At 51.9% G+C, this 19,818-nt stretch overlaps 1 protein-coding gene across 1 annotated transcript in view; it reads right to left on the reverse strand.

Moving 5' to 3' along the window:
* Positions 1 to 10,397: 10,397 nt before the first annotated feature.
* LOC107146602 (mucin-12-like) overlaps positions 10,398 to 19,818 on the reverse strand; it is a gene marked incomplete at its 5' end in the record, with an annotated part of 26,049 nt that continues 16,628 nt past the window's right edge. Inside the window, 12 exons of the mRNA XM_048790097.1 lie at positions 10,398 to 10,724; positions 10,811 to 10,899; positions 12,012 to 12,088; positions 12,745 to 12,906; positions 13,529 to 13,691; positions 13,798 to 13,869; positions 14,200 to 14,351; positions 16,350 to 16,414; positions 16,703 to 16,830; positions 17,291 to 17,392; positions 17,756 to 17,848; positions 18,599 to 19,774. Coding sequence (XP_048646054.1) covers positions 10,683 to 10,724; positions 10,811 to 10,899; positions 12,012 to 12,088; positions 12,745 to 12,906; positions 13,529 to 13,691; positions 13,798 to 13,869; positions 14,200 to 14,351; positions 16,350 to 16,414; positions 16,703 to 16,830; positions 17,291 to 17,392; positions 17,756 to 17,848; positions 18,599 to 19,774 — 2,321 coding nt within the window. The remainder of the gene's footprint in view (positions 10,725 to 10,810; positions 10,900 to 12,011; positions 12,089 to 12,744; positions 12,907 to 13,528; positions 13,692 to 13,797; positions 13,870 to 14,199; positions 14,352 to 16,349; positions 16,415 to 16,702; positions 16,831 to 17,290; positions 17,393 to 17,755; positions 17,849 to 18,598; positions 19,775 to 19,818) is intronic.

Here is a 19,818-nt window from a genome sequence, read left to right on the forward strand (position 1 = left end):
TCTGAGCACGTATGCTTGTTTCCCTCCCAGTGCTGAGCGATGACTTGTCTTTAGTCATTGAGGATGTGTTTGTATGGACCTGTGTCCTTGTCATTGTTGGTTCACTGGCATTGGATGTACCCGAACTTGTGCTGATTCTCCTTGGAACTCCATCATTTTCCCTCGTTTCTTTGTTCATCTTCTCAAATATCTGTGCACCTGCAGTCATTTTGGGGAGAGGTACCATTTTAAAGAAGAGCAGCTTCACATATTGTTTAGGTTTTCAATCTCTCCTGGCGTTTTGAGCTTTCCCACTGTGATGTGTGTCTTTAAAATTGCTTCAAATACACACGGCTCTTTAGGTTGCACCCGCATCTTAATGTGCTAAATTTCTGTTTGTTCAAGCTCTTCCCTGGCCACTGTTTCAGATAGAGTCATTTTATTGGAATTCTTTGTCAGATCTGAATTGAAGGCTTGCACCCCCTCTGCCTGTCTGTCCCCATTGCCCTCTCTTTCTAGGCTGCATCCATTGCCCTCTGCCCAGTCTGTCTGACGGGCTCCCTTCCACCCCTCTCTGGTCTTTCCTCATTCCCAGGAGGCAGATGCCGTAGAATCTCGGATCTTTGGCAACCTGGCAGTGTCATTCATTGTGCCTTGCCGGCGGGACCCCTTCCCAGGATCTGTAGGGTACCCTTGCCTCACCTCCTGTGTTGCTTTCCAACAGGCGCTGGCACGGGGAGTCCTGGGAGTCCTCTTGGGGTGGGCATCCTCCTCCATCCCACACAGCCCCGCTCTCGCTGAGTTCTGAAAGACAGAGAAGCCAGTTTGCTTCCTGGAGCCACCACCTTCTTTGAGTTTCTGGGTCCTTCCTTCTTTAAAACCTCTGAGTTACCATCCCTGCTCCTGCAAGGCCCGGTCCCTGGCCCAGGAAACTACCTCCCAGCATGGAATCAGGCACCTACCTGTCCTTGTCCCCCATCGAAGTCAAGCAAGAAGATGGGGGAACGGGTGGTGCTCTTACTTAGGATTTACTGTACTTCCTTAGCTCTCGATCAGAATTTTAATGGAGAAAAGAATCAATTGGTCTATCAACAATTTCAAATTGTCAACAAGGAAAATGTAATTTCAAAAAAATTTCAGTGACTTTGGTGAAAATATCATTTCCAGCCATAAAACCATATTTAGAATGCATTCTTCAGATTATCAACAGGGACTCTGTGTTAATAAATATAGCTTGAAAACTAATAAAAGTGGGTAAATATTTCCAAAAATAGTCATTCTACTTCCATTTATTGAGTGTCAAGAGTACCAATATCAAATGTTTCCATTTCGCCTTAATGTATATACATACATGTTACTTTAATTTTTTAAAGATTTTATTTCTGGTCAGAGTAATTTTAGATCCATCAGTATAACAAAATTAATTTGCCAGTCAGTAAATGAATGTGTCATTTATTTAAAAGAAGACTTACCGTACTCAGAACTTTAATTTACAGACTTGTAGAATGACTTACTACTATGATTTGTGCCCTCTGAAGTTCCTGTCAAAATCTGATTCCTAATGTAATGGTGTTCAAAGTTGGTGGGGCCATTAGGAGGGATTAACAGGGACTGAGTTAACTATCAAGATGACTGAACCAGTTACCACAAGAGCAGGTCATTATAAAGCAGGGCTCATGGTTTGCCTCTTGCACAATACCTACTCGCCCTTCACCATGAATTGAAATAGCATGAGGCCCTCCCCAGAAGCCAAGCAGATACCAGCACCATATTCTTGGACTTCCCATACTCCAGAACCATGGGCCAAAATAAACCTCTATTCTCTCATAAATTACTCAGTCTTGGGCATTTTGTTACAGCAACACAAAACAGACTATAACACTCAGGATCTTGGGAAATATTTAAAAATACATATTTAATTTCTTGGATTTATAGAATTCCTTAATTGGGAAGTTTCCGTTCATTTATCAGATAACTGAAGCCCTTAAACAGAAAATACAACATATTGATTTTATAAGGGCAATTGAAAATGTTTCAAGGAATTTAATCAGCCAACTATGTGAAATAGAATCAACACTAAACAAAGGTCTTCATAGAGGCAAATTATTTTGCTTCTGCTTCTGGCCAGGATGGTGTAGCAAGATTGGATTTACCCTTCTACCTGGTCGCCCACTCCCCAGGAAACAGCATACAAAAGACATGAATCATCCAATATCAGATACCGAGGGACAGTGATTCCTGAGAGATGGCAAACAAATGGCCCCACAATGGCCCCAGATTATGGGCTTGAAGGAGTTTTCAGGAAGCAGCAAGGAGAAGTGGACCCAGCCGGAGGCGAGCAAGACCCCTGAGTTGAGGAGATGCAGGGATGAGGGTCTTGGAGACCAAGGCAGGTCAACTTCATAGGACGGAGTTCCTGGAGCAGAGAGGACAGAGAACCCCAGAGACCAACCAAGCATCCTCCCTTGGGTTTTAAGCCCAACACTGACCAGGGCATGTCTATAAGGAAAATGTTCAAGGCCAGGGAGATAACATCAGATAGTGTTAGAAGGAATGAGGTGTGGCTCACACAGGGCCAGGGCTCAGTGCCGAACTGGAGAAACTCCTAGGGCACTGGAGGGAGTACGCAGGATGGTTTTGCTTAGATCATTGGAAACACGGCTGCAAGCTGGGCATGTCTCTGGACACACCTAAGAAATCATAAAAGCAAGACCTCCAAAGGATCCGACCATTTCCAAGTGGCTGAACTGCATCCTGGAAGGAGGGTAGGAGATTTATAAGAAAACAAAAACATCCAGCACCCTACAAGGTAAAATTCACTCTGCCTGGTGCCCAGTCATTAGGTGTCCAAAATACACATAGAAAAATGAATCTCAGAAGATTTTAAAAGATCTTCAGGGGGCTGGGTGTGGCTCGGTGGTGGAGTGCTTGCCTAGCCTGTGCGAGGGCCTGGGTTCAATCCCAAGTTCTTAAAAAAAAAAAAAAGGCGGGGGGGGGGGGAACATCACTGAGCTTTGGGATAACTTTAAGCAGCCTCGTGGATGAATAGCTAGAGTCTCTGAAGGCAAGGAGAGCAGAAAGGAAGCAAGAAATATGTGAACAAATAACAGCCCACAAGGTTCAAACTCAAACAAAACTATAAGTCCCAGGAGTCGAGAAGTTTGATAACACAGAAACAGGAAGAAAACTTCCAAGGAGTTCAGATTCTATAGATACTAAAAATGAATTCTTAAAAACACCTCTATTCAATCAATCAATCCGACAGCTTAAATTAAATGAACAAATCCCCTGAAAGACAAATCACAAAACCTCACTCAGAAAGTACATTACCTGAATAACTCTGTATTCATTAAGGAAACTGAGGCCATCCATAGTTGTAAAACCTTCCCACATAAAAAATACTACACCCCAAACATCGAACTGGTGAATTTTATCCGGTAGTGAAGGAAGAAATTATACCAATTCTTACACAAGCTCTGACCAAAATCGAAAAGAAAAGAAAGATTCTGAATTTATTCTAGAGGCCAGCATTACTGGGACATGAAATCCAGACATAGAAATTTCAAGAAAAGAAAAACAAACCACAGACCAATATCCTTTGTGAACCTAGATGAAAAAAAAAATTCTAAACATCATTTTAGCAAATTTAGTTGAACAACACACTGAAAGAAAAACACATCATGCCCAAGTGAAGTTCTAAGAATGCACTATTGGTTTAACATTTTAAAATTCAAACAGTGTGATTCACTTGTGTGTGTGTGTGTGTGTGTGTGTGTGTGAGCGTGGGTCAGGGTGGTGGAGATAGAACCCCCAGAGCCTGGTGCATGCTAGGCAAGTGCACCACCCCAAGCCACACCCTGGTCCTATGACTCACGATTTTACCAAACTCCAAGAGAGACACCATAAGATCATTTCAATTCAAAAATCTCAGCACTTCAGGAAAAGAAAAAATTTTGAGCAAACTACAAATGTGGGGAGCCACACTGAATGACCACGCCTTTCAGTTCTGATGCCCCAGGCTCTGACCAACCACTGTCTTTTTTGTGGCTTGGACAGAGACCCACTCAGATAGCAAGGAGGTCTTCTTTGTGGGTGTGCCCCCAGGGTTGAGTTACACTCACCTGTTTCCTTGTAATCCTACCCCGTCTGCCCTTTTATGGATAGAACTTTCTAAGAACAGTGTCGTCCCCCACCGCATAAAAGCTCACTTCTGAACATGCTCTCTCTCTCTTGTCAGCCTCTCCTGACTTTCTCTTGCTCTCCCTTTAGGGGAACCGGAGGCTGAGAGCCGGGGAAGCTGTCCTGAAGCTTGTAAATTGTATTTGTGTTTTATGAGGTGTCCCTGTAAATTCACACGAGCGATCTGAGTTCAGCTGCCCGTGCTGGTCGGGGGGGACAACATAGGAATAAAAGGGAACTCCTTCAACCCAGTAAAGAACCACTAGGGAAAAATTACAGTGGACACTATACTTAATGGTGAATGCCTGAAGTCTTTCCCCCAAGATCAGGAACAAGACAGAGACGTCTGCCTGCTCGGATTCTGTGTAACATCTTACCCAGGGCACTTGTTTATTCTTAAGAAAGAAATAAAGATGGGGGAGGCGGGGAAATAAAGAAAAGAAAGGCAGGAAGGGAAAGAAGAGGAAGAAGAAGAGCAGAGGTAGAGGGGAAGGAGAAGAAACCTCTAAAAGCCATGCCAAAGATGGCCGGCTAACTACCAGAAGCTACAGGAAGGCATGGGATAGATTCTCCCCAACGGTCCTCAGAAAAAACTAACTCAGCCAACACCTGCATCCTAAGACAACACGTTTTTGTTATTTCAGCCACCCAGTGTGTGCTACTTTCTCCATCCCGGGCCAGCCACCCACACCCTCTTCCTTGCGCCTTACACAACACTCAAGACTTATGGCTGCAGGCTGTGCGGCCTCAGTCGCTGACCCCCTGCATCACCTCCCACACCCACCCACCACCTTCCAGCCACCTGGGAATGATGTGACAGAAATTTCAGTATCTTCCAATAATGAATATTTAAACTAAAATGTAATGAAGTTTTTGTTTTCAGGTTGTAAAATCCATTTTAAACCAAACTAAGCCCCAAAGCAAATAAGATTGCTCTAAAATCAGAACATTGACCCACGCAGTTCAATCATCCCTAGCAGTGTACGAAAAGTGGAAGAAACGTGAGCTGCAAGCTGGAAGTATTCATTTTTTCTGTCAATTAGCTTTCCATAGTTGTTTGCTGAGAGCTAGAGTCAAAAGTGTAAAAATTATGGAAATACTGAAAACATACTAGAAATTTAAAACTGTTCTCTTGATAGATTTGGCCTTTTTTCAAGGGTCGGATGTTGACATTTTTGATTCGCGAAATGTAAAAATCAAAAGAGTAAATAAAAGCCTTTCCCGTTCTGAAAAATAGTCAAAAGTTCTCAAAGAATTATTTAAAGTGTTTTTAAATGCCCCCCTTCTACAGTGTCACCATTTTGGCAGGGGAAAATGTTGTGCTACAATGATATTTTTAAAAAATCAATTGTTCAAATCAGATTTTCTTTCTTTTTTTCTTGGTTGGTTTGTTTATTTATTTTACTAGGAATTGGACCCAGGGCCCTCTGCATGCTAAATACATGCTCTACACAGAGTGGTACCTCCTGCCCTACAGTGTGTTTTTCAGTTGTCTTAGCAGCTGGGCCAGCTTCTATGAAGGACCCTGTGTTTATCAGGTGCTCTTCTGACTTTGCATTGAAATTCTTTTTAAAAAATATTTATTTTTTAGTTGTAGTTGGATACAGTATCTTTAATTAATTTATTTATTTTTATGTGGTTCGATCAACCCAGGGTCTCGCACTTGTGAGGCAAGTGCTCTACTGCTGAGTCACACCCCAGCCCTGCATTGGAATTCTTAATAATCTTTCTTTTAAAGTTTGTTTATTTATTTTTGTGGCATTGGAGATTGAACCCAGGGGCTTTGTTTGTTTGGTTTTTGTACCAGGGATTGAACCCAGGGGCTCTTTACCACTGAACTACCTCCCCAGCCCTTTTTATTTTGAGACAGGGTCTCACTAAGTTGCTGAGGCTGGCCTCAACTTTGAATCCTCTGCCTCAGCCTCCTGAGTTGCTGGGATTGCAAGCGTGAGCCACTGCACTGGCTTAAAATCTTAATAATCTTTGAACGATATGCCCATATTGGGCTGAACCCTGTGAATCATAACACCAATCCCACACAGAGCGAGGAGAGAGGCTCCAGCCCCATCATCTCAAGGGCATGAATTGCTTGCAGCTGCTCTGTTGGTGGGTTGCCTGTGGCCAGGGTTGAGGACAGGGAGGCCGAGCATCATGGCATGACCTAGAGGACCTGGTGGCTCCCAGAACCAGCCCTCTTACCGCAGAGATGGACCAAAGGGCCAAAGTCCCGGGTTGCAGTGGCGGCTTCCTAGAACCAGCCCACCCCTCCCTCCCTGCCTGACCCTCCCCAGTAGGTCCTGACCCCCCTGACTCCTGAGTGATGTGAAGAGGGTGAGTGGGGAGGAAGCACAGGCTTTGTAGGGTGGGAGTTTAGGCGGGAGAGGTCAACTGGGTCTCAGAAGCTTCGGGGGCTGATCAGCCAAAGCAGTTGCCTCTACACTGGAGAATGAGGGTGTGGGAAAAGAGGGGAACGGGGGTCACCCCACCAGTTTCTCCCCACCAGCTCACCTCCCCTGCTCTTCTTTCTGATTAATAGCAATTACTTTTTTTAAAAAGTCCCTGGGTAGTGCTTACCCAGAATGCACAGGGCATGGGACTCCATCCCCAGCACCTCAAAAATAAACAGACCCCTTCCCCACCCCTGGGGTCTCCTCCCACTCCTTCCTCTTAGGAGCTGAACTGAAGCCCAAATACCTCAAGGGCAAATTTACTTGGAGATCGTGTTTGCAGGTGTCCAAGTTAAACTGAGGTCATTAACACAGGCCCTACTCCAGTATCACCGGTGTTCTTATAAAATGGAGAAGTTTGGACACAGAGACAGACACATGCACAAGACAGATCCACACAGGAAGAGGTCAGGACGAACTCCAGCCACCACCCGAGGCCGAGAAGGGACCTGGAACAGAGCCTCCTGAGCACCTTCAGAGGGAGTGTGGCCCTGCTGAGCCCTTGGACCTTAGACCTCTCTCTATCCAGGTCTGTGAAACAATACATTTCAATTGTTCTAAGCAGCCCCAGGAAGCAACTCCAGCTTCTTATCTGTCACCTTTGGTAGCAGGGTGGGTTTCAGTGGAGAGGAGATAGTGGGGGGGCCTGGGAAGGTTTCTCAGAGGAGCTGGGCCCTGTTGACAGGCGGTGGGGTCGGTGGGTGAGGGAGGGCAGAGGGACACACGCAAGGGACTGGGGACTGACCTCCAGGTTCATTCATGCTGGGTGTGGGGGTGAGAGGGCACTTACTTAGGGCTGGGCCTGACCAGGGAACACTGTGTTTGTTAATAGGCCATATACCCGTGGCTCTGGGGGGTGAGAGGGCATCTGCTGGGAAGGGCTGGGCTGAGGCCACAAAGCTCTTTCTCTAGAACACACACCCTATCCCAGCACCCCCAGTCCAGCAGCCCTGAGGGATGAGTCACCGAATCTCTGGAGAGGGAACAGGGAAGGATCAGATGCCTCTCAGAGCTGGCCGGGGCCCAAGGGAACAGCTGATCCCAGGCCCAGACATGGGGGAAACCCCAGAATCCTGCAGAGCAGGGGCAGAGCCCTCCAAGCTCCCATGGCAGGAGGGGGAGACGGAGGTCAAGATCAACGAGGCCCAGCATGTAGCAGGTGGGAAGAGGCCAGAAGACGAGGAAGGAGGTGGGGAGGGGAAAAGGAAGGATGAGAAGGAGAGAACCCAGAAAGAGGAAATGGAGCCAGGCACGGTGGCCACACCTGCAATCCCAGCAGTTCCGGAGGCTGAGGCAGGAGGATCACGAGTTCAAAGCCAGCCTCAGCAACTTTGCGAGGCCCTAAGCACCTCAGAGAGACCCTGTCTCTAAATAAAACATAAAAAGGGGGGGAGGGCTGGGGATGTGGCTCAGTGGTAGAGCGCCCCTGGGTTCAATCCCTGGTACAAAATCAACTACCACAAAAAAGGGAATGGAGGAGAGAAGGGAGGACAGAGGATGAGAGGAGCCGGGAAGTTCCTCTCCACTGAGGCTCATGTCCATGTCTCAGATGCCACCACCCAAAGCCCCAGAACCAAGGATTCAGCTCAGCTGTATTCCCTCCCATGCCCATGCATGTCCTCCTTAGACAACAGCTGGCTAGCAGGGACCGGCCCCCTCCTCTGGGCCCCTGCTGTTTCAGGAAGTGCGCTCAAGGCAGGGCAAAGTCCAGGGTGGGTCTCTGGAGATGACCTCTACTGGGCTAGGCAAGAGAATTCCACTTCTAGCTCCGAGTCCCCTTTCTTCCTACCCAGATCCTCCCAAGGGGACAGTTCAAGGGGATGGAAACACTGAGCCCCTTGGGCTGGGTTTCTGCCTCGGTTTCCCTCCCTCCTTCTCTGGGGACAGGCAAGGGACAGAGGGAGCTCCTGATAGTCTGAACACAATCCACTGTCATCTCCTGCTGCCGTGAACCTGGTCTCCATGGCTGTGGAGCTCAAGGTAATTAAGTCCAGAAGGGCCTCTAGAGGCCCAACCCTTGTTTTTTCAAGGAAGACACAGAGGCCAGAGATAATGGAGTGGCCCATGGCACGTAGCTGGCTCCTGGCAGGATTAGAATCTGGGGCTCCTGAGACCCCGTCTTGTGACCATTTTCAGGGCACAAAGCAGGGGTGAAGTAATGCAGAAACGGTCAAGACAGATGTTAGAGGAAACAGAACTTTCAGGCAAAGTGTCTCATGGTACATGAAGAAGAAGACCCTGGGCAGAAGGGAGACATGCACGCCTGTGATCCCAGCCACTCGGGAGGCTGAGGCAGGAGGATTGTGAGTTCAAAGACAGCCTCAGCAACTCAGCAAGACCCAAAGCAACTTAATGAGACCCTGTCTCTAAATAAAACATAAAAAGGGCTGGGGATGTGGCTCAGGGGTTAAGCACCCCAGGTTTAATCCCTGGTACCAAAAAGGAAGACCCTGGGGTGTTTGGTGCAGGCATGGGAGGTGAGAGGGAGTGGGACAGGGACATTCACAGAGTGTAGACAGGCTCCGGATGGAGCATCTGTCTTGTGCTAGGCATTGTGTCTGGCATGTTCCGTTAGATCCTTGAAGCTGCCAGATCAACAAGCAGGTGTTTTGAACTCACCTGCTGGGAGGTAACAGGCTCAGAGAGGCCACCCAAAGCAGGCTTCAAGGTCCCGTACTTACCAGAAAGGTTTCTGGGAGAGGAGGGGAGTCCAGGGGGCATAAGGCTGTGCCCTGGGTGGAGGGCGCCCCTCACCTGGGCCCTGGGGTGGGCAGGTCCAGGAGCAGGCTTGTGGGGACAGCATTGTCAACATTACTCACCCTGCTCAGCAGCAGCATGGTGGGGCAGGTGCCAGTGGGCGAGGAACAGGCAGAGCAGTACAGTTGCCAGCCTCGACATTGGAACACGGAGTATCGCGTCTGCCCTTCACCCCTTGTGGAAGCTGGCAAAATGAATTGCACCCGGGGAACCCCACAAATAAAAAGGGCCTGGAGACCTTTGAACTCCGAGACTGAAAATCTTGGAGCCAATCCAAACCTGAGTTAATCCAAGGATCTTCCCTCATGACTGGGGGTGCAGGGCCAAAGGGCAAAGGGAGGAGAACCCCTCCCTGGACGGGCAGTGCATAGGCACGCAGGCAATCAGATTTATCACCACTAGAGGGGCAGCACAAGAGGAGCTGAGGTACCCAGGGAGAACTGAGAAGACCCCCTGCCCCTCAGGAGAAAGGAGAGAGGTGAAATGACCCAAAGGACTAGGCCTGAGCAGGAGAGGAGGACAACCTGGGTTTCCCCCAGCCCCTGACAAGGACATCACATTCCTAAAGGCCTTCTTTACCCTGTGGATGCTCCAGCAGGACATAGGGTACAGTTCCTGGCCAGACTCAGGCCAGACCCAACCCTGGGATGGCCAGGGGTCCTTGGGATATATGTTCAAAGGTAAACATGGCTTCCCCTGTGGCCATCTGGAGTGACCACACCAAATCCTCAGGTGAGCAGAGCCAAGTGCTCACTCATTGGCCTTCTGGGGGCTCCCACCCCTCACTCCTTGGGCCTGAGGTCCCCAGAAACTGACCCTGAGCTTGTCCTCAGGCAGAGGTGGGCCTGGCCCTGCCCCAGCTAGAGCAGGAGAGAAGTTCATATCTGGATACAGGAAAGGACCCCTGACCTGGGAGGATTGCCTCCCTGCCCCGCCTCCCCCACCATCACCCCAACACCAGCCCTCAGACCCAGGCTTGCAGCCAGCCCCGTGGAGGGTGGGGGCAGAGGGGGAAGGAAAGCTCTGACGTCACTCTGCACTTTAAGAGCTGCTTTTATTAGAGGTAAATTCCAGACCGAGGAATCACCCAAGAGCAAACAAGACGGCAGGGTATCTGGAAACCTTGGAGCTCCTGGACAGAGGGGTGAGGGCTCCTGGCCAACCCCCTTCATGGCCCAGGGCAAGGGACCACTGGCCGAGTCCGCCACCCCTAAGCAGATCTGCAGGCCTGGCCTCGGCTTGCTCCTGACCACCCAGGGTTGCCTGCGGTGGGCCTCTCTCTGTTGTCCAAATCTGGATGGAGGGTGGGAGCCATGTCCCTCACAGAGACGTCGTCACCACTTCTGGCTTCTGAATGTGGAGCTGGTGGAGAGAAGGGACAGGTGATGACAAGGGGCAGCCCCAGGGCTGGGTAAACTCCGGGGCTGGGACAAGCTTATCTGAGTCACCTCTGTGGTGGGGTCCACCTTCTCCAGGGAGGGTCGGAAGTGACTGTAGCCATTCTCAAGGCCAAATTTGTCCTCCTTCAGGTTCTTGCCTGTAGGGAGAGGTGTGAAGTGAGAGGGGATCAGGGAGGGGCTGGGAGACACAGGGGGTAGTTTCCAAAAAAAGAAAGAGAATCCTCCCACCATTCAGCACCCTGATGGGGTCTTGGGGGGTTTGGAGCTTGCCTGGGTAGCTGGCCCAGCAGGACCTAGGGACAGAAGGCAAGCTGAGCAGCAGCCCACCATCACATGACAGGGGTCAAATGTCATAGCCCAGGAAGTGGGGGTCACGGCCAGGGGCCTGGTGCACCATGGTACCATGTAATGAGATTATAGATTGGAACAGGAGGCAGCCACCTGACTCAGCAGGTGTCCCCAGTCTGCCCCACCCATAGCAACAGTAACCACAACAGGAAGAGCCCAGCTTGGCCAGGAATGCTGGGTTGTCCCCTTCCTTGTGTGGGGCAGACGCTCCCCCAGCCCTTTCCCTGTCTTAATGGGACTCTTCTGGGAGCAGGAAGTCCACCTCTGACCCATTGCTTGGAGAACCACACTCAACTCAGGTGGCACCTCCTCAGAAGCCTTTTCTGACCCCCACCCAGGCTGGGCCAGGCCTCCTCCGTGTTCCAGTCACGGGCTGGGCACCACCCTGCCATCTCACTTGGTGCAGTGCATGTCTGATACCGTTGCCAGGTGCTCTTTTGGGGCAGAAGCCGGCCCTCAGCACCCTCTGCTCCACTGTGTACAGGGCAGAGCGTGATGGTGGGCTGCTGTGTCAGAAAGAACTGGGAAGCCCGGGAGGCTGGGCTTGCTCAGGGGCAGGGCAGGGCAGAGGCCAGCCACACTCTTGGGGAAGAGGCTATGGAGGCAGGGACAGGGGCAGACATGGCACGGGGGCCTCCTGAGCGACTCTGGAGCCAGAGTCAGCTAAAGGACTAGGAGGCTTCCTGGAGGGGCCAGTGTCTAAACCAGATCCTGGAAACAGACTGGGATCGGGGCCTGCAGAGTGGGAATGTTCTAGATGGTGCCCCAGCATGTGCAAAGGCCAGGAGGGGCAGGGTGGCGGTGCAGGACCCAGCAATCCGATAGGGAGAAGCTGAGAAGACGGAGGGTCACCGAGACTCTCCCTCCAGGTTTGCCCGCCCCATGCCCTGACGACAGGTACCTTCCCAGATGTCTGTGTTCTGGAAGGTGCCAGGGATGCCTTCTCTCTGCCACTCCTGAGAAGGATCGTACTCTTGCCTGTTAACAGAAGTGTGGTGAGCAGCGGGAAGCAAGGAGGTCAAGGAGGGGGCTCACCGGGCCCTACTCCTGGGCTTCCCCTAGGGGACTGTCACGGCCACAGCCCTGAGTCAGGGAGGGCCCTGCAGTGAATGAAGAAGTTCAACATGACCTCCCCACCCTCTGAGGGCCCTGGCTGGGCTTGCTGGGTGCCCCTCAGTCCCCTCAGTTCCTTGACTCTGTGATGGGGACATTGCAATAGGGTCAGGGTGGATCCCTCCAGCTACAGACCTGGGGCCAGGTGCTGCACCCAGTATTTCACCTCAATCTTTGCACGAGTGTCTTATTCTATTTATAGCTGGGAAAGCAGGACCGAGCTGGCTCGTTCCCAGCTAACCAGTACAGCTAAGCTGCTCAGGGGCCGGCCAGGTGATAATAAACTGCAAATGATCTCATTGCACAATCTAACTCCAGGGCTTAAGTTTTTGTTTCCATTTCTTGGCCTAACAGATGTATCCAAAGGCCCTGGGCTGGAAGGGGCCCTGCACCCCGTCTGGCCTCCGCTGGCCTCTTTGTCTGGCTGAATGAAACAGAGCCTCAGGACCTTGGCTGCCCAGGGTCCCTTCTCTCCTTCTGTCTCCTCTCTCTGGGCCCACTGTGCCGTCCCCACTGCTCACCTGTGCAGTTTCCTCTGGGATCGACCAAGGAAGATGGTCAGGATGACCACTACGATCAGCATCACCGCCACCACAGCGGCCACTATCCCATACACGAGATTCTTGCTGAGGCTCAACTCACAGGTCTCTCCCCAGTACCAGTGTGTGTTCGTGTTCGGGCACCTGGGGACACACACAAACTCAAACCAGTCCACAGGCATCCCTCTGGTCAAGGAGGGCTAATCTCCAAAGCAAACATCAATTCCAAAGCTGGGGACAGAGTCTGGGTACCCAGAAAGCCTGACTCCTAAAAGTCAGGGACTCAGGGCCAGCAGAACAGGAATTCTGAAGATTAGGGCTCAGAGGGATCCCAGGGAACTGGGCAAGTTGGCCCAGGCAGTGAGGTTTACCCATCTAATCTCCAAGTAGCTGGCATCTGATGCGCTTGTTATCTTGTTTTAGATTTTATACTTTAATTTATGGTCTTGGGAACTTAAGTCTAGGCCACAGCTGAAGGTGATAATGGTACCACAGCGAGATAACATGAGTGACAGTCACAGAGACAGGGGAAGGGGGGAAGTTGACCGGCTGAGCTTTATCAGGAAGGGGATGGCTTGGCCACAGATGCCCTACTCTACAATGTGCCCATCCTTGACTCTCATGGGGGTGAGGGACGATGGTAGAGGGAGAAGACATGGAGAGGAGGAAGGAGAAGGTGCCTTCCAAGCTTGGCCACCTCCACCTGACCCATGGGAGTGGACAAGGGTGGGGAGGGCCTTTCCACCAGGAGAGGGTGGGTGCTCACAGGCATCGGGGGCCACTCCGCTGCAGCTGGCACTCGCCCTGGTTACAGTTGAGTTGCGACTTTGTCCCTGGGGTGCACTTGGTCACACAGGCCAGCCTTCCATCCAGTTCGTCCACGTAGTAGAATTGGCCGTAGCCCTGGGCAGCTCCCCGGGCGCATTGCTCTGGAGGTGAGGGGCGGGCAGTGGGTGTCAGCCTGACTACAGCTCCCCTCCGACTCCAGGCTCACTGCCCACACCCCAGCCCCTTCTGTCCACCCGAGATGCTCACTCTGGGGGTCATAGCCCAACTTCACATCCTCTTCCACCTTAGTGGCCTCTGAGTTGTAACACAGTATGGAATCTGCCAGGGACGAGGGAGAAGAAAACCAAGAGAAATGCTTCCTTCCACCTCCACGGGTGTAGCCAGGGCTCCCCAATCTCTACCACACCTTCCTCACTGGGCCAGCACCAGAGGGGTGGTGGCCCATCCCCGGATATGCAAAGGGCCTGTGGACAGGCTCAAGGGGAGCCATTGAGGGTAATGAAGGCAAGAAGGAGGTTGGGGGTCAGGGGAGGTCCCCGGACCTGGGTTCTAGATTTCTCTACATGAGGCTTCGGGAGTCGGGGAGCAGGAGGCCAAGACCGAGACCCCCCTTTACCACCGATGCCGAGGAGTTTTGAGGGAGCCTACTTTGACACTTGAGAACATCGTTCTGGATCTCTCTGGTTGCATTTGTGATCTTGGCCTTCACGATATTTTTGAGGTTCTGGAAGTGTGTCCGAAACTCTGAGGTATAGTTGGTCTCCAGGACCACGTCATTTTCCACCACGATGCTGCCGTTGCTGGAATGAGAAGTTGTTTCCTCAGGTCCCCGATGTCACCCACCCGCCCAGCAAGGGAGGCTCCCCCTCGAAGAAGCAGGAGGAGAAATGGGGGACAAAGTAGCCCCAGTGACAGGGAAGAAGAGAGTTCCTCTCTTGAGCTGCTAACCATCGAGGAGGCAGTGGAGCAAGACCAGGTAAGGTCCAGAAAGAGCAGCAGCCACTGTAATGTCCACGGGTGGAATCCATCTCTGTGAACCCAGAGGCACCTTATGTGGAAGCTGGCTGGGGGCGGGGGGCGGAGGGAGGAATGAAAAGAGAGGGGGTAGATCTCATGAAAATAGAAAGAGACTGATGGAGAAGAGAAGGAGATGGGGGAGGGGAGCAGAGGGCCTGGACAGCAAGATCACCAAATCATACGTGTCCATGTAGGAACGCACCACCGGGAGCCTGCCTATGCATGTGATGATAATGCACGGATTAAAATAATAATAATAATAATGGAAGGGAGGTTGGTAGGAGTAGAGCAAGTGGATGAGGGAAGGAAGGAGGGATCACAAAGGAAATGTACTGGGGAATGAGATTAATAATATGATTTTTTTTTTCTAGAAACAGAACCCAGAGGCCTTTGCAACTGAGCCACATTCTCAGCCTTTTTTATTTTATTTTATTTTATTTTTTTGAGACAGTTTCTCACTGTGTTATTTAAGGCCTCGCTAAGTTGCCGAGGCTGACCTCAGACTTGCAATCCTCCTGCCTCAGCCTCCTGAGTCACTGGGATTATAGGCATGCACCACCCAGCAGATTGATCAAATTATGTTATGACTGTGGTATAAGGAATCACACTATTATGTATCATGATAATGCACCAACAAAAGGTAAATTAAGACTAAAAATAAAACTGAAGGTTGTGGTGCACACCTGTAATCCCAGTGACTCAGGAGGCTGAGGCAGGAGGATCAAGAGTTCAAAGCCAGCCTCGGAGACTGTGTTTCCATCAGGGCTCTTCAGAGTTCAGTCCCTATCAGCCCATGGCTGGGCTGGGGCACTCGAACCTGGACACAGCCACACCACACTCCGACTTCTTCTCTGTTCTTCTCCTTGTCCCAGCACAGAGCACCCCATACCCCAGCATCCCAGAATCGTGGCCGATCCTCATCGGTTCCTCTTCCACCCCCAATAACAGACACCCGTCATCCTCTGGGGCTGGTCCTGCCTCCCACGACCTTTCCCACTGAACTCCTTTTCTCCTGACTGTCACCTCTCTGGTCTTTACCACTTTCACCTCCAGTTTAGACCCCTGGGCACCCGTTCTCCACCCTGAGCAGTCTGCCCTGAAAGTCAGATACTCCCCGTCACGGCTGGACCTGTAGACGCCTCAGGTCTAACTAACCTGGCACCCGCCAGGTCTCCAACCTCGTCCCAATGCGCCTGCTCTTCCCCAGGCCGCCAGCCAACTTGAGCACCTTTACGTTCCTGGAATCTTGCCCCCTCTCTCTCAACTCTGGGCTCCTCGTCCTGGTCTCTGCCCTTGGCTGTCCCTCTCTCCCCCTCCCTGCCCTGGCCCTGCCTCGCTCCCCCTCATCCCTCAAGGTTTGACTTAGTCGCCCCATCTCCCAGGAAGAATCCTATCTCCCCAGGCTTGCTTTCAGGACCCCTCCGGTGCCACCCCGAGGGTCCCTGAACCCACCTCTCTCCAGACTGCACAGCCACTGTGTCACTCTGAGCTCCAGGAAACTGGGACTCATGTGCTCCCGCCATCTAGCACAGGGCTGGCTTTTAATAAAAGTTTGTTGAGTGAATGAAGGATCAAGTGTCAATGGATAATTTATCAAGAATCAATGAACAAGTAATGAAAGAGCTAACAAAAGATTGAATCATTGAATGGAGGCATGGACTCCTCGGGTGTGGCCCAGCCGGGGGTGGACATGCTAACCATTCATGACGGAGGAGGCAGGACAGCAGGGCTAGAGAGAGGGGCTCCCTACAGCGTATAAACCTGCCCCCCAACATACTTACAGCAATCTCCTGATGATCACCTCTCTGTATTCAGAAAGGTCCTTCCCCATGTAGACTTTGTTCATCTGAAAGAAACCGCTGAGATCACACAGGGCCCCAGAGTGCGCCCCAGAGTGCAGAGGCCACGACGCCCCCATCTCCTGGCAGCCCCAGGCTCTCTCCTGCGGGGCCCACAAGCGAGAGGACAGAAAGGCACAGGAAGCCCACTCTGCCAGACACGTGCAGGGTGGGTGGGGTTCCTGGGTGGAGGCTATCAGAGGGTCCCCTCTTGAGACTTGGGAGACAGAGAGGCCCATGAGCTGCAGAGCACGGGTGAGTCCCCCTGCCCTGCACCCCTGGGCCCCTGCTCTTACCTCCTGCTTGAAAAGTTCTGTGAAATTCTGGTATGCCTGGGAGGATGTGTTATTCAGGTCATTTGTGAAGTTCCTGTGAATCACTTTCACTATCACCGTTACGGTGGCATTGAGGACGTCTGGGACTTCTGTGGGGGACAGGCCACACTGTGCATGAGAGAACAACCTCCCCGAGTACCTCTGGGGACTGGTAAATTCTCTGCCTCTGGGTCTCATGGCAGTGAACCAAGTGGGTTAGGACCAGAGGATGGGAAAATAAAGAGTCAGGTGGGGTCACTGAGACTTCTGTCCCTGGTCTCCCAATCCCATGAGAAGCTAGTGGCCAGGATTGAGACCCAGAAGGAATTAAGTGGAAGACTCCAGGAAGTTGGGAGATAGAAACCCCCTGATGGAATGGGCAGGAGAACTAGCGAAAAGGCCCCTAAAGATGGTGGCTGAAGGTTCATGTCCTACCCGAGCTGTAGCCTGGACAAGTCTCATCATGGCCTCTGCCTGCCCAGCAAGGACATGGCCAGTACTTCCAACACCACCATCTTATTTTAAGCGCTAAGGGGCCTGGAAGGATCTGTAGGTCTCAGAGGTCATTACCTATGGGGAAGGAATACAGGAGGGTCTGGCACTGGTAACCAAAGTAGCCTTGGGGACAGACGCATTCTTTTCCATTCCAATGTCCACCGTTGTAGCAATCCACTGTGGAGGGACAGAATTCCTGTAGGTCATCAAGGAAGCCCGAGGAGCAGAAACACTGGCTCCCAGCCAGGTCTCAGCATGCAGGCATTACATTAAAGAGAAAGATAGGACAAGATGATCCTGCAGCCACTGAGGACCCTCAGGTTCCACCCTGTCCCCAGAGTAAGTAGGGGAAGGAAGAGACAGGCTGAGAACAAGGAAACAAGAAATAGACAAAGAAGAGCCCTGAGAACCCCAGAAGGACACCAGCTATCAATGTGGGTGACAGGCATGGTGGCCAGAGAGAGCGGGAAAAGTGGAAAATGACAACGGGAACAGGTGATCAGAGCACGGGACACACAGATGACACACACAGAGACGCACCTGGTGGCAAAGAGGAAGAGCTGGTGGTCATGGAAGTGGTGTGATTGCTGGTGAATGGAGGACCAGTGGTGGAATTGGTTGGGAACACGGGGGCTGGGGATGAAGCAGAGTGAGGAGAAGAAAAACCAGGAGAACTTGTAGGAACAGAAGCATTAGAGACTGCTGAGAAGGAGGACATCGAGAAAGAACTCCAAGAGGTGGCATGGAGGACCGTGGTTCCAGAGCTGCGAGGTGGTGCCGTCGTGTATCCTGAACCTGGGCTGCTGGGGAAGGCTGTCCATCTTTCAGTCGAGACCGTGGTTTGGGACGTATAAGATGGCACCGTGGTGTGGTCAGAACCTGGGATGCTCGGCAAGGCTGTAGATCCTTCAACTGACATGGAGGTTTGAGAGACATCCAAGGGTGGTCTAGAGTGGGCTGAACCAGGGCTTTTCTGGGAGGCTGTGGATCCTTCTGGAAGGATGGTGACTGGGGAGGCTTCTTCTGATGCTGTCGAGTGAGCTGCTTCAGGGCTGGTCTGGAGGGTGGTCTGTCCTTCAGTCTGGACTGTGGTCTGAGAGCTGTCTGCTGGCTCTGCTGTGTGTGCTGAAGCAGGGCTGCTTGGATACCTGGTAGTTTCTCTGGTTGGAATAGAGGTTTGTGAGCTGGGAGATGTCACTCTTGTGGGTTCTGACCCTGGGCTGCTTGGGAACACACTTGGTCCTTCAGAAAGGGCTGTGCTTTGAGAGCTGTGAGATGTAGGTGTCACGTGTGCTGAATAGGAGCTGCTTGGCGAGGTTGTAGATGCGTCTTTCAGGACTGAGGTTTGGGAGGTGTCAGGTGACACCGTTGTGGGTCTTGAACCTGGGCTGCTTGGGAAAGGTGTAGATCCTTCAGACACCAACGTAGTTTTGGGGCTGTCAGACAGCATTGCTGTGTGTGCTGACCCTGAGCTGCTTGGCAAGGAAGTAGATCCTTCAGGCCCAGGTGTGGTCTGGGAGCTGTCAGCTAGCTGGGTCGTGTGGGCTGAACCAATGCTGGGCTGGAAGGCCGTGGATCCTTCAGTTAGGACAGTGGCTGGGGTGGTGTCTGCTGGCTCTATTGTGTGAGCTGACGCAGGGCTGCTGGGGAATCCTGGAGATGCCTCCTTTGGAACTGTGCTTTGGGAGTTTTCAGATGCTGAAACTGGGCTGCCTGACAAGGTCGTTGATCCTTCAGATGTGGCTGAAGTTTGGAGGCTATAGGGTGGTGCTGGAGTGTGTGCTGAACTTGGGCTACTTCGCAACATTGTCCATCCTGCAGATATCACAGTGGTTTGGGAGCTCTCTGTTGCCACCGCTGGGTGTGCTGAACCTGGGCTGCTTGGGAAGCCCGTGGATCCGGCACCCAGCTCTGGGGTTGGGGTGCTGTCTAATGGCAGTGTGGTATGGGCTGATCCAGGGCTGCTCAGGAAGGTTGAGGATCCTCCTGTGTGGACAGTAATTAGGGAGCTGACAGGTGACAAGGCTGTGGGGGCTGAGCCTGAGCTGCTCATTAAGGTGGTGGATCCTCCAGCCCTCACAGTCTGGGAGCTGACTGATGGCAGCGTAGTGGGGGACGACCCAGGGCTTGTTGGGGAAGCTGTCGATGCTTCAGTGTGGAGAGTGGGCTGGGAGCTGCCCGATGGCATCAATGTGCTCACCACACCTGGGCTGCCCTGGGAGGTTGTCCCCCCTTCGGCAGGGACTGGGGTTTGGGAGATACCCGTGAGTGCTGTGGTTTGGCCCACACTTGAGCTGCTTGGCAGGGTGGTGGCTTCCTGGGTCAGAGCTGTGGTTTGAGAGTTATCAGTTGGCACTGTTGCTTGTGCTGACTTGGGGCTGCTTAGGAAAGTGGTTGACCTTTCATCTGGGAGTGTGATTGGGGAGCTGTCTGGTGGCGCTCTGGTGTGTGCTGATCCAGGGCTGCTTAGCAAGGCCGTGGACCCTCCAGACTGCACTGTCACTGGGGAGCTCTCCGTGGTCTCTGCGGTGTGTGCTGGGCCTGAGCTGCTTGACCTGGCTGTAGACACATCAGGCAGGACCGTGGGCTGGGAGCTGTCAGAG

The sequence above is a fragment of the Marmota marmota genome, unplaced genomic scaffold, assembly GCF_001458135.2.
Source record: "Marmota marmota marmota unplaced genomic scaffold, marMar, whole genome shotgun sequence".
In the NCBI taxonomy this organism is placed as follows: Eukaryota; Metazoa; Chordata; class Mammalia; order Rodentia; family Sciuridae; genus Marmota; species Marmota marmota.